This window comes from Mytilus trossulus, chromosome 12 (genome assembly GCF_036588685.1).
Source record: "Mytilus trossulus isolate FHL-02 chromosome 12, PNRI_Mtr1.1.1.hap1, whole genome shotgun sequence".
NCBI classification, from domain to species: Eukaryota; Metazoa; Mollusca; class Bivalvia; order Mytilida; family Mytilidae; genus Mytilus; species Mytilus trossulus.
Window position 1 is genome coordinate 12,787,043 of NC_086384.1, and position 13,370 is coordinate 12,800,412.

Genomic DNA, 13,370 nt, shown 5'->3' on the forward strand with positions numbered 1-13,370 from the left:
GTAGATTTTGGCTTATATCTCTGAAACCAAAGCAAAGAGTAAATCTGATTATCAGATGTCATTATAATTATAATAATATAATATCCAAAACTATTAAACTATGATTTTAACTTTATTTTACATGATTTCCAAAGCCTCAGAAAATACAGATGAGCGACATAGGCCCTAGAGAGCCTCTAGTTTTGTTTCGCCAGAGATCTTTAGTTACCTTCGTGCATTCTAGCTGTTATCCCCGTCCAGATATGGAATGCCATTTCAAGCACTAAACTGGCAATGAAAATATGGTTATCAGGAATGTTCAAGTCTTCTTAAGGGCGCGGCAATATCTGCTCTTGTTTTGCCTAAGTTCTGTGATTCCCTTTATGCTCTCTAGCATACCCCGATTTTGTTTTTTGACCATGGATTTATGAGTTTTGAACAGCGGTATACTACTGTTGCCTTTATTTGTACATGGTGTTTTTGAGAATCTTACATGCAGGGCTGTTTCATTATTTCATAATTACATCATTCTGTAATATGCATTCTATTTTTAAAAAATGTCTGTCATCTTGGGTTGTGTTGATTCATTCGTGTGTTGACTCTATAATATAACATTTTAATACAATCTTTATTCACTTAGGATTATTAATTATACTTTTTTTAATTGATTCAACTGTAAACCAACTGAAAATCTTCGATTCAAAAATGTAAATAATGTATACAAATTAAGGACAATAACTCAAAATGAGTCAATTGATAGTGAATGCTCTGAATAAGGAGGTAACATCGAGTGGAACATTAATTTCAAAACAACTATGGACTTCAATAAGGAATCCAGTGCATAGTCGAAACAAGAAGACGTTGCACTAAATACTTTGTCCGCATGGATCATTACAAACAGGTCTCCATAAAACGTCGCATTCCTAGTTGAAAAAATTGGTGAATAATTGACCAAAGTCCGGTATCAAACACAAAGATGTTGTGAAATATCTTATCATCTCTTCGTGACAAGTATGTTGTTGATCCTGCGGACAAAGTTTCAAATATAATTGTCTTTGAATGTTAATTGTACTACTGCGAGTGTCTTGTAAATAAATAGGAAAAAATGAGCACTCATCAAGTAATCCAACTTACAAAAAGATATCATTTGACAATGATGAGATTTTGGCGAATCATAAGTCCTTCATGGCTTTAATGGAAAAGTTAGATTGAACATCAAATCGGAGGACTTACCTTGTGTGTATTGGATACCTAAGCTTCACAAAATTCCGTACCAACAACGGTACATTGTTCGACTAAATAATTGTCGATTAGAATGACAAAAATACTGTCCTCATTGAAAGAGGTTCTTCTTAAATACTGTTGAGTATTTGTAGGTAGACTTCTTCAAGAAATTGTCGCATTCTTATGGGAACTTACTGTGCGCCTCTTCTTGTCAACACATTTTAATTTTCATATGAGTCCGAGTTCCTTTAGGCAGTTGTCAAAAACAAGAAATTCAAAGAAGCCAGTTCGTTTAATTTTACAATCAGATATATTGATTTTCTATTAACAATCCAAACTTTTCTGATCGGGTTCCAGTAATGTACCTGTATCCCTTAGAACTAGAAATTAAAGACATATGATTAGACTTATACCTCGAAATTGAATTACAATGCCATCTATGTATTCAAGAGCTTGCAGATTCTACTCAGACTTTGTAAGACATCACCAGTGTATCAGCAGAAAGTTGATGAACCAGGGATATGTCAAAGAACGCCTAATACTTTTTCTAAACATTTATCAGAAGATATCAAGACCTTGTTGATTAATATTCCGTATCAACTTAACAAATAATACACGATAGTCCTGTAATATTGATTCTGCGTACTGCCGTTGCTGATGATCATAATAACGTGTTATAGTTTTCGTATATTTGACACAATGTCTTTTTGAATATTACTTTCATTGATTAGTGTATTTTTGTGATATCCATTTGACGTGGCACGGCAGTTGTGCATCCCGTCATTGTCTTATTGTGCTATGGTAATTTTTTGTATTTTTTTCATTTTTACTTATGGGCTTTGCCTATATTTCTTTCTTACATATTTTTTTTATAGTAATTACGATTTTAACATAATGTTGACTGTCAGTTTCTTTTGTTCACACATCGTTGTCAATATAATGGTATGTCATGCGACTGCCGTACAAGTGAAAGGTTTTAAGTTAGCTAGCTAAAAAACAGGTTCAATCCACCATTTTCTACATAGGCAAATGCATGTACCAGGCTGTTATTCATTTGTTTGATGTGTTTGAGCTTTTGATTTGTCTTGATAGGAGAATTTCCGTTTTGAATTTTCCTTGAAGTTCGGTATTTTTGTGATTTCATTTTCAGAAACTTTGTTATGGCTATGGGATCTAGGTTTAGATCATAGGCATTATTTTCACTTTTCGATAATTTTATATAAAGGGAGGCTCAGAGCACGTCTTATTAAAATGACACTTACCTATCATGGTAACCGCAAACAAACCCTCCAGCTGACATTTAATTTTGCTGTCTGTATTTGTTTTAAGTTTGTTTTTGGTTTTTGGTTTCATGCATAGCATGTGTTTCTTTTTTATTCATTTAATTTTACAAGCAAAGCTGAATGATTTATATTGCATTTGCATTTTGATTTGTCAAAATATATACACATGATTTAGTTAATAATGCTACTCAATAAACTCTATATATCCAAGCAAATCATTAATTTCAGAATGAATATTCCCTGGTTCTGTTCCTTCATCAGTATCTTCGTGTTGACAAATGTACTCGCTGCTGAGAACAACAATTGTTTAGAAGTAGAGTCTGATCTCATGAAATATATAAAATGGCAGATGGAGATTTCTAATGGTCGACATAACAGTCCAACACCACAAAAATGTCAATGCAATACAAAAGGTAAAGTCATCCTTATTCAATGAGGACATTTAAACTTGATTTTGATTTTTCATGTAGAATTAAATGGGCGATAAACTCCTGGTTTTCTTACCAGAACAACCTTCTACATAATTTTCACGTTTTTTTTTAACTTTCATATTTTTGTCAAAAGGTCAAAGTAAATAACTGAAAATTAAATGAGCCAAATTAATATCCAAGGTGGTACCAAACATCTAGAATAAAGATCAATTCAAAATTAAAATTTCCATTTATGTTGTAACTGGAGGATTTGAAACAAGGAATTATTTGAACCTGTTATAATTGTGAATTCTGGAGAATTGCATTGCCAATCCTATTTTGTTGGGTTAGTTTTCATCATACATTTGTGAAAAAAATAAACAATTCAAAATTATTCCAAGTTAAAAACTCATTCTTTTCAGTTTATTTTTCATTATGTATGATGTACAGAATGTAAAACTAAATGCATAGTGTTTTGCATGTATCAAAACTAGTGATAACTCCTCCTACGTTTTAAATGTTAGGTAGTTTTCTCTTTGCTAGCTACATATATTAAAGGTGTGCATGTTTAAACTTTTATTAATATTTGCTTTTTTGGATAGAGATAGTTTTACTTTGTCATGTTTTTTGGGGGGGGGGGGGGGGTATTTGCGGTTGAATATTATAGTTAGTTTTAAGCACTTTGCATCTACAGGGGCATCATTTGTGTCTCCCAGATACAATAATATCTCAAAGAATTTCCAACTTTGACTTTGTTATAAACTAATACAATTACTTCACAGTTGAGTGCGGCGGCATTATTTTGTCTAGTTTATGCTGTGATTTCATTATACATGTAATACATTTGTAATTTTCAGAGAGAAGGACTATAGCTTTCCAAATTATGTTGAATACAGCTATGAAAAACTTTCCGAACCGAAGGAGGCTGTAGTATAGTTTGACAAAGTGATAACTAACATAGGTGGCGCTTATGACCCATCTTCCGGTATATTTACATGCCAAGAAGATGGAGCCTATAGTTTTGCCTGGACAACAATGACATATTCTGGAAAACGGTTCGATTCGGAATTTGTAGTCGATGGAACGGTCAAAGCTTAGAACTTTAATATTGCTGGAAACAGTCACCGATCTTCATCTCAAACAGCTGTTGTAGAGTTAAAGAAAGGCAACAAAGCATGGGTACGCACATATTCCACTAATGGTGTCTTCTTAGAAGGCAGATGGTCCTCATTTTCAGGATTTAACATATGACTGATAAGTGATCAACAATTGATTTGTGAATTATGTTACAAATAATATACTAACTGTATAATTTATATGTCATGTTCATTGTTGAATGTTGGTTGTATGTTCGCCTCTAAAGCTAGCACTTGCTTTCATCCATTTTCTACCTCAGTCATAGATCCTTAGCTGTATTTGGCAAAACTTTTAGGAATTTTGGTCCTCAATGCTCTTCAACTTCGTACTTTATTTGGCCTTTTAAACTGTTTTGGATTCGAGCGTCACTGATGAGTCTTTTGTAGACGAAACGCGCGTCTGGCGTATATACAAAATTTAGTCCTGGTATCTGTGATGAGTTTATTTATTTTAGTCATTGGTGGAGAGTTATCTCATATATAAAAATAAGAAGATATGTTATGATTGCCAATGAAAAAGCTCTCCAGAACAGAGCAACAGACTTAGATATTGACATTTTTAGGTCACAGCATGGCCTTTAAAAATGAGCAATGTCGATACCGTAATCCAGCTTACTCATGGGCAATCATACCATAACACCTTGTCTTTAATTAAACTTCAGCTTCATTTAATGTCTCAACCAGCCTTTAAGCCATAGGCTCGCCTAATTTTCTTTTCAACATAAACTAAAGTAAAGTAAAGTAAAGTATCTATCTATATAATTGGAATAGAAAATATGATGGGTGCTAAAATAGTGTATTTGGAATGACTCTCAATTCTACTGACTTCAAATCAAATTGGGGGCGATTTTAAAATTGACCTCGGATTTAAACCACTTCTCAGAGAGAAATTAGTGTCACTATTACCCTAAACTCTTTTTGATCGCCAATATGATAGATGTTGATAACGTTGATGATACAGATTGTGTAGTAATAGACCACTTTCGAGTTCATTCCTCACCGGATAAAAAATACGTCAAATATACGCGCCTTTATGACGTCATTTACCAGATAGAGGGGATCGCCTGTATCCCTGCACTTTAAACGTTCATCAAGCGTCTTAGTGGTCGTCTTTGTGCAGGATAAACTAGAAATAATGGTTGTTCTGTAGGTACTTAATGACAATTCCCTATTGACTGATTGTCAATTTTGAGAATTCAATTTGCCGAATAATTCGAACAATATATAATTATAGTTTTTCGACCACTCGCTCAACATTGGAATGGAAGTGACGATGTCCCTAAACGCACAAATGACATTTTTGACGGAAATTCATCGAACTCGAAAGTTGTCTTTTGACTCAAATATTAAGATAAAGCTGTTCTTTCAAAATGAATTTATATTTTGTAAGTAAAAAAGGCGATACATAGATTCAAGTGATGGAGTGAGTACTTCACCACTACCTTTGAAATTGCAATATTTTAATTTCCTGTTTATTGATCATTTCCCCTTTCAGAAAAAAAGGTTATCATAATGATAATGTTTTATCCACGATGTTAAGCTAGTCACAGGAGCACATAGAACTGAGATGGTTACAACCATATTGACATGCATCTTCACAATACTTGTCCATACCAGGTATGGTCTCATACCCACCAATTGCTCTACACGTGGCCTTCGGTATACAGCTACACTGGCATAGATCAGGAGAACATGCAGCAAGTTGATCGCCACAGTAGGTATTGCACCACCGTTCATAGCCTATACCAGCATAAACACCAACTCCAATACAATCAATTACTTCGTCTGCTTTACATGCAGTCTCATGACCGGAAGACGGCGCTTTAGTTGTCGGTCTGCTTGTAGACGGAGCCGATGTAGTTGTTGGTTTAGTCGTTATTGGTCTTTTTGTGGTTGTTAGTGGTCTCTGGGTTGTTGATTTTGTGGTGGTGGTTGTTGACCTGGAAGTAACTGGTGGTGGATTGATAGGATTATCATCATCGTCAATGGCTACATCAGCACAGTTGATAAACGTTTCCTGAGGTCCATTGTGATTATTTCCTGCAAATTAAATATTTCATTTAAAACCACCACACGAGTCCATTTCCGTGATAACATTTGAGAATGAGGAAACAATGTCAGCCAAATGAAGTTACGAATACATAAGTCATGATAGTACATTGCCTAATTTTTAATTTTTATTTGGTTTATCGCCGGGTAAATCATGTTCGATTTCAGAGAGGGTTATTTTTGAATACTCGTGATCAATTGGTATCCCATTGGTAGGAAATCTAACCTTATGGACAATATTTCTTTGACAAAGTTCAAAGCGCCATTTGTAATATCACATGTAAAATCGGTTTTTAATCTTTAAAATCAAACGATTTGAGTAATTGCAGATATATGTTATTAGATTTAGAATTTTTCTATGAAGGAAATTGAAGATAAACGACCATCAAAACAAAATTGAGGTCTATAAATATTTATCAAATACAATGTACTGGTATCTTCATTTTGATGCAACTGAAAGAAAACATCACTAACATTTGTTTTATAACGATGTTACAATGTTAAATAAGTGAAATTACAAAAATTTTGACTGCATTCTTGGTAAAAACACTATCGTCAGGGTTCAGCAGATAATAAAAAAACCTACTGTTCAAATTAGGTAAATGATTTGTGATTTGCCAAACTTCAATCATAATTGACATAGCTTGTATCATTAAGTAATGCATTTTTGAATAAAGGCACACAGGATAAAACAAAATATCAGGAAAAAAGAAAATCTTAAAAGGACTTGTATATATACTATTACTATATTATCTTTTGTCCTTAGATTTAACAGAATTATTCAATAACGGGGTTTGTTTAATTTCATTTGGTTGTGGACCATGCTTGAGTATTACGAACATGTAAATTAAGAAACTAGGATCATGCCTTCAAAAAATCACCGAAGGACTTGCATGTATGCTCTTGAAAGCACATTAAAAGGACATGTATATGCTGATGAAAACACATAAAAAGGATATTAAAAAACGAAAGATTGTTTCCCCATAAAATTATAATTTGGAATTATATTTTTTTACTTATATTTCTATTTTGACTAATTTGTACCTGCAGTATAATGCCATTGCAGAACGCACTGTTCACATGTCATATCCGCCGGAAGTGCCAGTTTGACGTAATGTGATCCTATAACACTGCCTGGTTCGTACCGAGTTACACCAGGTTGTCCTGCTAGCTCTAAGACATTCTGGTCTAAACATTCCTGTGAGACTTGAGTGGTAACATCGTTATTGGCACAAATCTTAAACACGAAAGATCCAAGATGGTTGGCTGTCAGTTGAATCTCGACCTCGATGTCTTGACCTTTCTCGTATCTTCTGGCAATAAAACCTGTAGCGTATATTCCACCGGCCTCATTTTTACGCTCTCCGTCATATGGATCGCCACATGTGCCACATTTACCGTCGTTTTGGTAATATTGTCTCTGAAAATATAATTTCAATCTTATTAATGCACGAGTACTTGAAATGGTTGAAGAATCTGGAAACTATTTCAAATGAAAGAATAATCTCGAAACTATTGCAAATAAAAAAATAATCTGGAAACTAAGGCAAATAAATGAATAATATGGAAACTTTCAAATGAAACAATAATAAAGAAAATTTTCAAATGAAAAAAATTTATTGGGAAACTATAATTCAATCCAATGAAAGAATAATCTGGAAATTATTGCAAATGAAAGAAAAATCTACAAAATACTTGAAATTAAAGAATAATCGAGAAATTAGTCCAAATGAAAGAATAATCAAGAAACTAGTCTAAATAAAGAATAATCGAGAAACAAGTATAAATGAAAGAATAATCGAGAAAATATTCCAAGTGAAAGAATAAGCGAGAAACTAGTCTAAATGTTCAAAAGAAAAGTCGAGAAAATATTTAAATGAAAAAATAATCGAGAAACTAGTCCAAATGAAAGAATAATCGAGAAACTAGTCTCAATGAACGAATAATCGAAAAACTAGTACAAATGAAAGAATAATCGAGAAACTAGTACAAATGAAAGAATAATCGAGAAACTAGTACAAATGAAAGAATAATCAAGAAACTAGTCCAAATAGAAAGAATAATCGAGAAACTAGTCGAAATGAAAGAATAATCAAGAAACTAGTCCAAATGAAAGAATAATCGAAAAACTATTCCAAATGAAAGAATAACCGAGAAACTAGTCTAAATGAAAGAATAACCGAGAAACTAGTCTAAATAAAAGAATAATCGAGAAACTTAATATTCCAATGAAATAATCGGGAAACTAGTCTAAATGAAAGAATAATCGAGAAACTAGTCCAAATGAAAGAATAATCGAGAAACTAGTCTAAATGAAAAAATAATCGAGAATTTATTCCAAATGAAATCTTGAATAATCGAGAAACTAGTCCCACTGACAGAATAATCGAGAAACTAGTATAAATGAAAGAATAATCGAGAAACTATTTAAAAGAAAGAATAATCGAGAAACTATTCTAAATGAAAGAATAATCGAAAAACTAGTCCAAATGAAAGAATAATCAAGAAACTAGTCCAAATGAAAGAATAATCGAGAAACTAGTCTAAATGAAAGAATAATCGAAAAAACTAGTCCAAATGAAAGAATAATCCAAAAACTATTCCGAATGAGCAGAACCTATACTGTATAGTGAGCTGTCATCAGTTGAAAATGCTCCGTTAATATTTGGTTCCTATTTTTCAATATTCCGTTTTCTGTATGTCATTTAAATTTATTGACCGCTGTTTGTTTGGTTTTTCTTCTTCTTTATCTTGAACTGTATATAGAAGAGGGACGAAAGCTACCAGAGGGACAGTCAAACTCATAAATCGAAAATAAACTGACAACGCCATGGCTAAAAATGAAAGCTGTTTGCTGGTTTTTATTTCACTTAAACACAACTTTTAATTTCATTTCAGTTAGATATTTATTACATTTTAGTTATTTTATGGGTCAGGAAAGTGTTTGGAAAAATCGTAAGTGAATATAATACAAATTGCGTCTTTCAAGAAGCTAATGTAAATTATACTGCAGCTATAAATTATTTAATGAATGGTCCCATTCATTTTAAATAAATTTCTATCAAAAAGACTTAGAGAACCTTTTATATTATTTATATAATAATATTAACGTACACACGTGTTGGCGTATGAATACACAACGTCAGAGTGAGAGTAAAAGTGGGCGTGTCGCCATGAATATTGACAACATTGAAAATAAAAGTAATACTTTTAACCAATCAGAAGATAGTAAATACACCAAATTTATTTATTTTGTATATATATCTTTTAAATTTAGTAACAGATTGATATTTCGTACAACGTCGATTTCATGCCACATTCTCTCAACTCTATGTGTTACCATTTCAGCAAAAAAAAAATCTAAAATGAATATTTATAATTAAGGTCAGTTTCCGAAACATGTAAATAATCATGATAATAGTGTATTCGGCACGAAACAATGACCAGGAAGGACTCGACAGGCCTCGCCTTTTTAAAATATTTCAGACTCATAAAAAACAGGTGACATTATTAACCTGATATTTACATTGCGTGCAGTATTGATGATTTTCTCAAAAGTATGGACCACAGTGAACACGAATAAAAAAAGTCGTTTAATATTACGGTATAATTGTTTTATACCTCTATTTTACTCAAACATGAATTTTGATTTCAGTTTGATTTAAATTACATTTTTTTTTATTTTTGTGTCGGGGAAAGTGTTTGAAAAAAACCATTAAGTGAATATAATACAAGTTGCGTCAAGAAGCTAATGCAAATTATACTGCAGCTATAAATTCTTTGTATACATATCTGTCAAATAAAGTAACAAAGTGAAATTTCGTAAAATGTTGATTCAATGCCACATTCTCTCAACTCTATGTATGCATTTCAGCAAAAAAAAAAATCAAAAATGAAATATTTATATATAAGGTCAGTGTCCGAAACATGTAAATAATATTGTATTCGGCACGAAACAATGACCAGGAAGGCTCGACAGGCCTCGCCTTTTCCAAGTATTTTAGACTCATAAAAAACAGGTGACATAAACCTGATATTCACATTGCGTGCAGTATTGATGATTTTCTCAAAAGTATGGACCACAGTGAAAACTAATAAAAAAAAGTCGTTTAATATTACGATATAATTGTTTTATACCTATAGTTAAATGTTCATTTATTGTGTATTTTGTATTAGCATTTCAAATATTTTCTAAAACTACTATATTTCATGCGGTAAACTATACATTCCGGTTTTTCATATAGATACAATTACCTATAATGATTATTCAAAAATATTTATATAACACGGTTAGTTTGCATTCGTCTCAACTCGGCCGATTCCGTACCCTCATCTAACGAGAGTAGCGGATTCTACCGAGGATTGCCGAATGGGTTAGTTTGCAGAAACCTGAAACAATGCTTTGATTAAAATCATCACTTTTTTGTGAATTCTAGGGTTTATGGTTACCGTTGAAAAAGACAAATTTAAAGCAATTATTTTTAAAAATTTAGGTGAAACGCTTCACGAAAATCAGTGGTGCATGTGTTGCTATGAAAACAAACTGGCAGGAGGGAACATGCAAATTGTCATTCAGAAAAAAAGAAACATGACATAAATAAAGGCAACAGTAGTATACCGATGTTTGAAACACATTAATAGATTTATAAAAAAAAAAAAAGGGTTACAAACTAAAACTGAGGGAAACGCATCAAATATATGAGGAGAACAACAACATTGCACACACAGAAACGAACTATAATGTAACAATGGCCATTTTCCTGACTTGGTACAGGACATTTTTAGAGAAAAAATTGTGGGTTTTACCTGGTTTTGTGGCTAGCCACACCTTCCGTTTTTGTGGCATTTTTCAATATAATATTAAAATGACAACATTACATGACAGTACTACAATACAAATAAATGGGAAAACATATTGGACAGAGAAACACACAAATAATAGCTAACAAAAGGTAACAGGTTTAAAATTTAATATGCCAGACGTGCGTTTCATCCACACAAAACCACCAATGACGCTCAGATGAAAAAAGTTCGAAAGCAAAAACAAGTATAAGTTGAAGAGCACTGAGGACCATAAGTTCAAAAAAGTTGTGCCCAATACGGTTAGGGTTTTCTGCCTGGGATAAGAACATCCTTATTTTTTAGAATAATTCATACTTTTGCAAACAGTAAATTTTATAAAATAACTATATAATAGATATACCTGATCAAACTGAAGTGGTGACTAACTACAGAATACAAACGGAGACATAACATAAGACAACCTAATCCAGCAAAAATCAACTTCTACTTAAAGTTTTACAACGAACGATCATGTGTTAACACTGAAATGCAGTACACGAATAAATACGTGATATTTGGAATTTATATTTTTCTCTTTTTTTGATACCAGTCATAATACAGAAACATCTAACTATGTTTGTTAAACCAAGGAAAAATGTCTTGAGTTATACATTCAAAAATAAAATAATCTAATTATTTCGTCCACTGAATCGACGATTGTAAAATAAGTTTGATCTTCGTAAAACGTAGACTACTAGTATACTGTCAGGAAATTATTGATAAAAAAAGACTTACAGACAATCCTCCACAAAACAATTCATTGTCATTGTAGTTCGGTTCGAACCCCTGTCCTGGATACACTCGCCAAAGACTCGATCTCTGTGGTGGTTCTATCATACGACCATGTCCTGACACACCAATAAGTAGACAACTAATACCCAGTGCAAAACTTATTTCCCAAACCATTTCTTAACTTGACGAATTCCTTACAACATCTAAGCGAATTCTGACGGAGTGACCAATACTGTCATTTAATTTATATGCTGCATATACATCACCGTGGTGATTTTAAATTCGGTTTGACTTTAAAGAAACATTGACAGTATCTTAAATCACGACAAAAATCACAAACTAATTAGATAATGTTACCTGTCAGGGAGATCAATCAGGTGTGTTTTATGAATAGCTTTAGTAATTTTTCATTATTCTGCGTTTAGTATATATTAATTTACTACTTAAATATTTGCAGATAGCTTTTAATTGTATAATAGAAATTAATCAAGTTGTTGATACTCAAGTACGTGACTATGAAAACAATGAAAATTTTATATTTGTAGGACTCATATCTAAAGCAAATACTACATGTACAGTATTCCAATGAGTTCGTCCACTGCGTTGAATTTATTATTACCGTATATTTATCAAGATCTATGACTTCTTTTTTTAGGCCAGTGTAAATTATGAAATTTTTAAAGTGCACCACCTCCAAAACAGCAAATGTAGAGAGATTTGTCATTTTGTACATTTACTACTAATAATATGATACTTTGTTTCATTACAGATTTTGTGGCAAATTAGGCCAAAATTTTGACAGAAATTCCACAGACATAAATAGGCCTACAGAGATTTTCGTAATCAAATTGTTAACGTAGATCACATAATTGTGTGTCCTTTTTGTGCTTGCGTTTATTTTTTTGAAAATGTAATAAACAACATTTGCAGTGCCGAGTCACTAAAGTCGAGAGCATGATAGAAGTTGTACTTAGTGAAACGTCCATATTTGTGCTTGTTTTTTCCAGTAAAAATATTTTTTAACGTATTGTAAGGAAAATAATGGATAATATAAAAACTTACAGCAAATCCTCCACAAAACAATTCATTGTCATTGTAGTTCGGTTCGAACCCCTGTCCTGGATAAACTCGCCAAAGACTCGATCTCTGAGGTGGGTCTATCATACGACCATGTCCTGACACACCAATAAGTAGACAACTAATACCCAGTGCAAAACTTATTTCAAAAACCATTTCTTAACTTGACGAATTCCTTACAACATCTAAGCGAATTCTGACGGAGTGACCAATACTGTCATTTAATTTATATGCTGCATATACATCACCGTGGTGATTTTAAATTCGGTTTGACTTTAAAGAAACATTGACAGTATCTTAAATCACGACAAAAATCACAAACTAATTAGATAATGTTACCTGTCAGGGAGATCAATCAGGTGTGTTTTATGAATAGCTTTAGTAATTTTTCATTATTCTGCGTTTAGTATATATTAATTTACTACTTAAATATTTGCAGATAGCTTTTAATTGTATAATAGAAATTAATCAAGTTGTTGATACTCAAGTACGTGACTATGAAAACAATGAAAATTTTATATTTGTAGGACTCATATCTAAAGCAAATACTACATGTACAGTATTCCAATGAGTTCGTCCACTGCGTTGAATTTATTATTACCGTATATTTATCAAGATCTATGACTTCTTTTTTTAGG

The 13,370-nt window shown here is 32.3% G+C and overlaps 1 protein-coding gene across 2 annotated transcripts; it reads right to left on the reverse strand.

The window, feature by feature from the left end:
• Positions 1–5,392: 5,392 nt before the first annotated feature.
• Positions 5,393–12,941, reverse strand: LOC134692163 (uncharacterized). 2 transcript variants are annotated; one of them, XM_063552605.1, is made up of 3 exons: positions 12,718–12,941; positions 7,126–7,501; positions 5,393–6,072 (listed from the first exon to the last, which is right to left on the reverse strand). In XM_063552605.1, the coding sequence occupies exons 1-3, from the start codon at positions 12,886–12,888 to the stop codon at positions 5,573–5,575; spliced, it is 1,047 nt and encodes a 348-aa protein (XP_063408675.1). In that variant the 5' UTR covers positions 12,889–12,941; the 3' UTR covers positions 5,393–5,572. The 2 variants fall into 2 exon arrangements, with proteins under 2 accessions (XP_063408675.1, XP_063408676.1); XM_063552606.1 differs by lacking the exon at positions 12,718–12,941 and adding an exon at positions 11,659–11,941.
• Between the last annotated feature and the right edge of the window lie 429 nt (positions 12,942–13,370).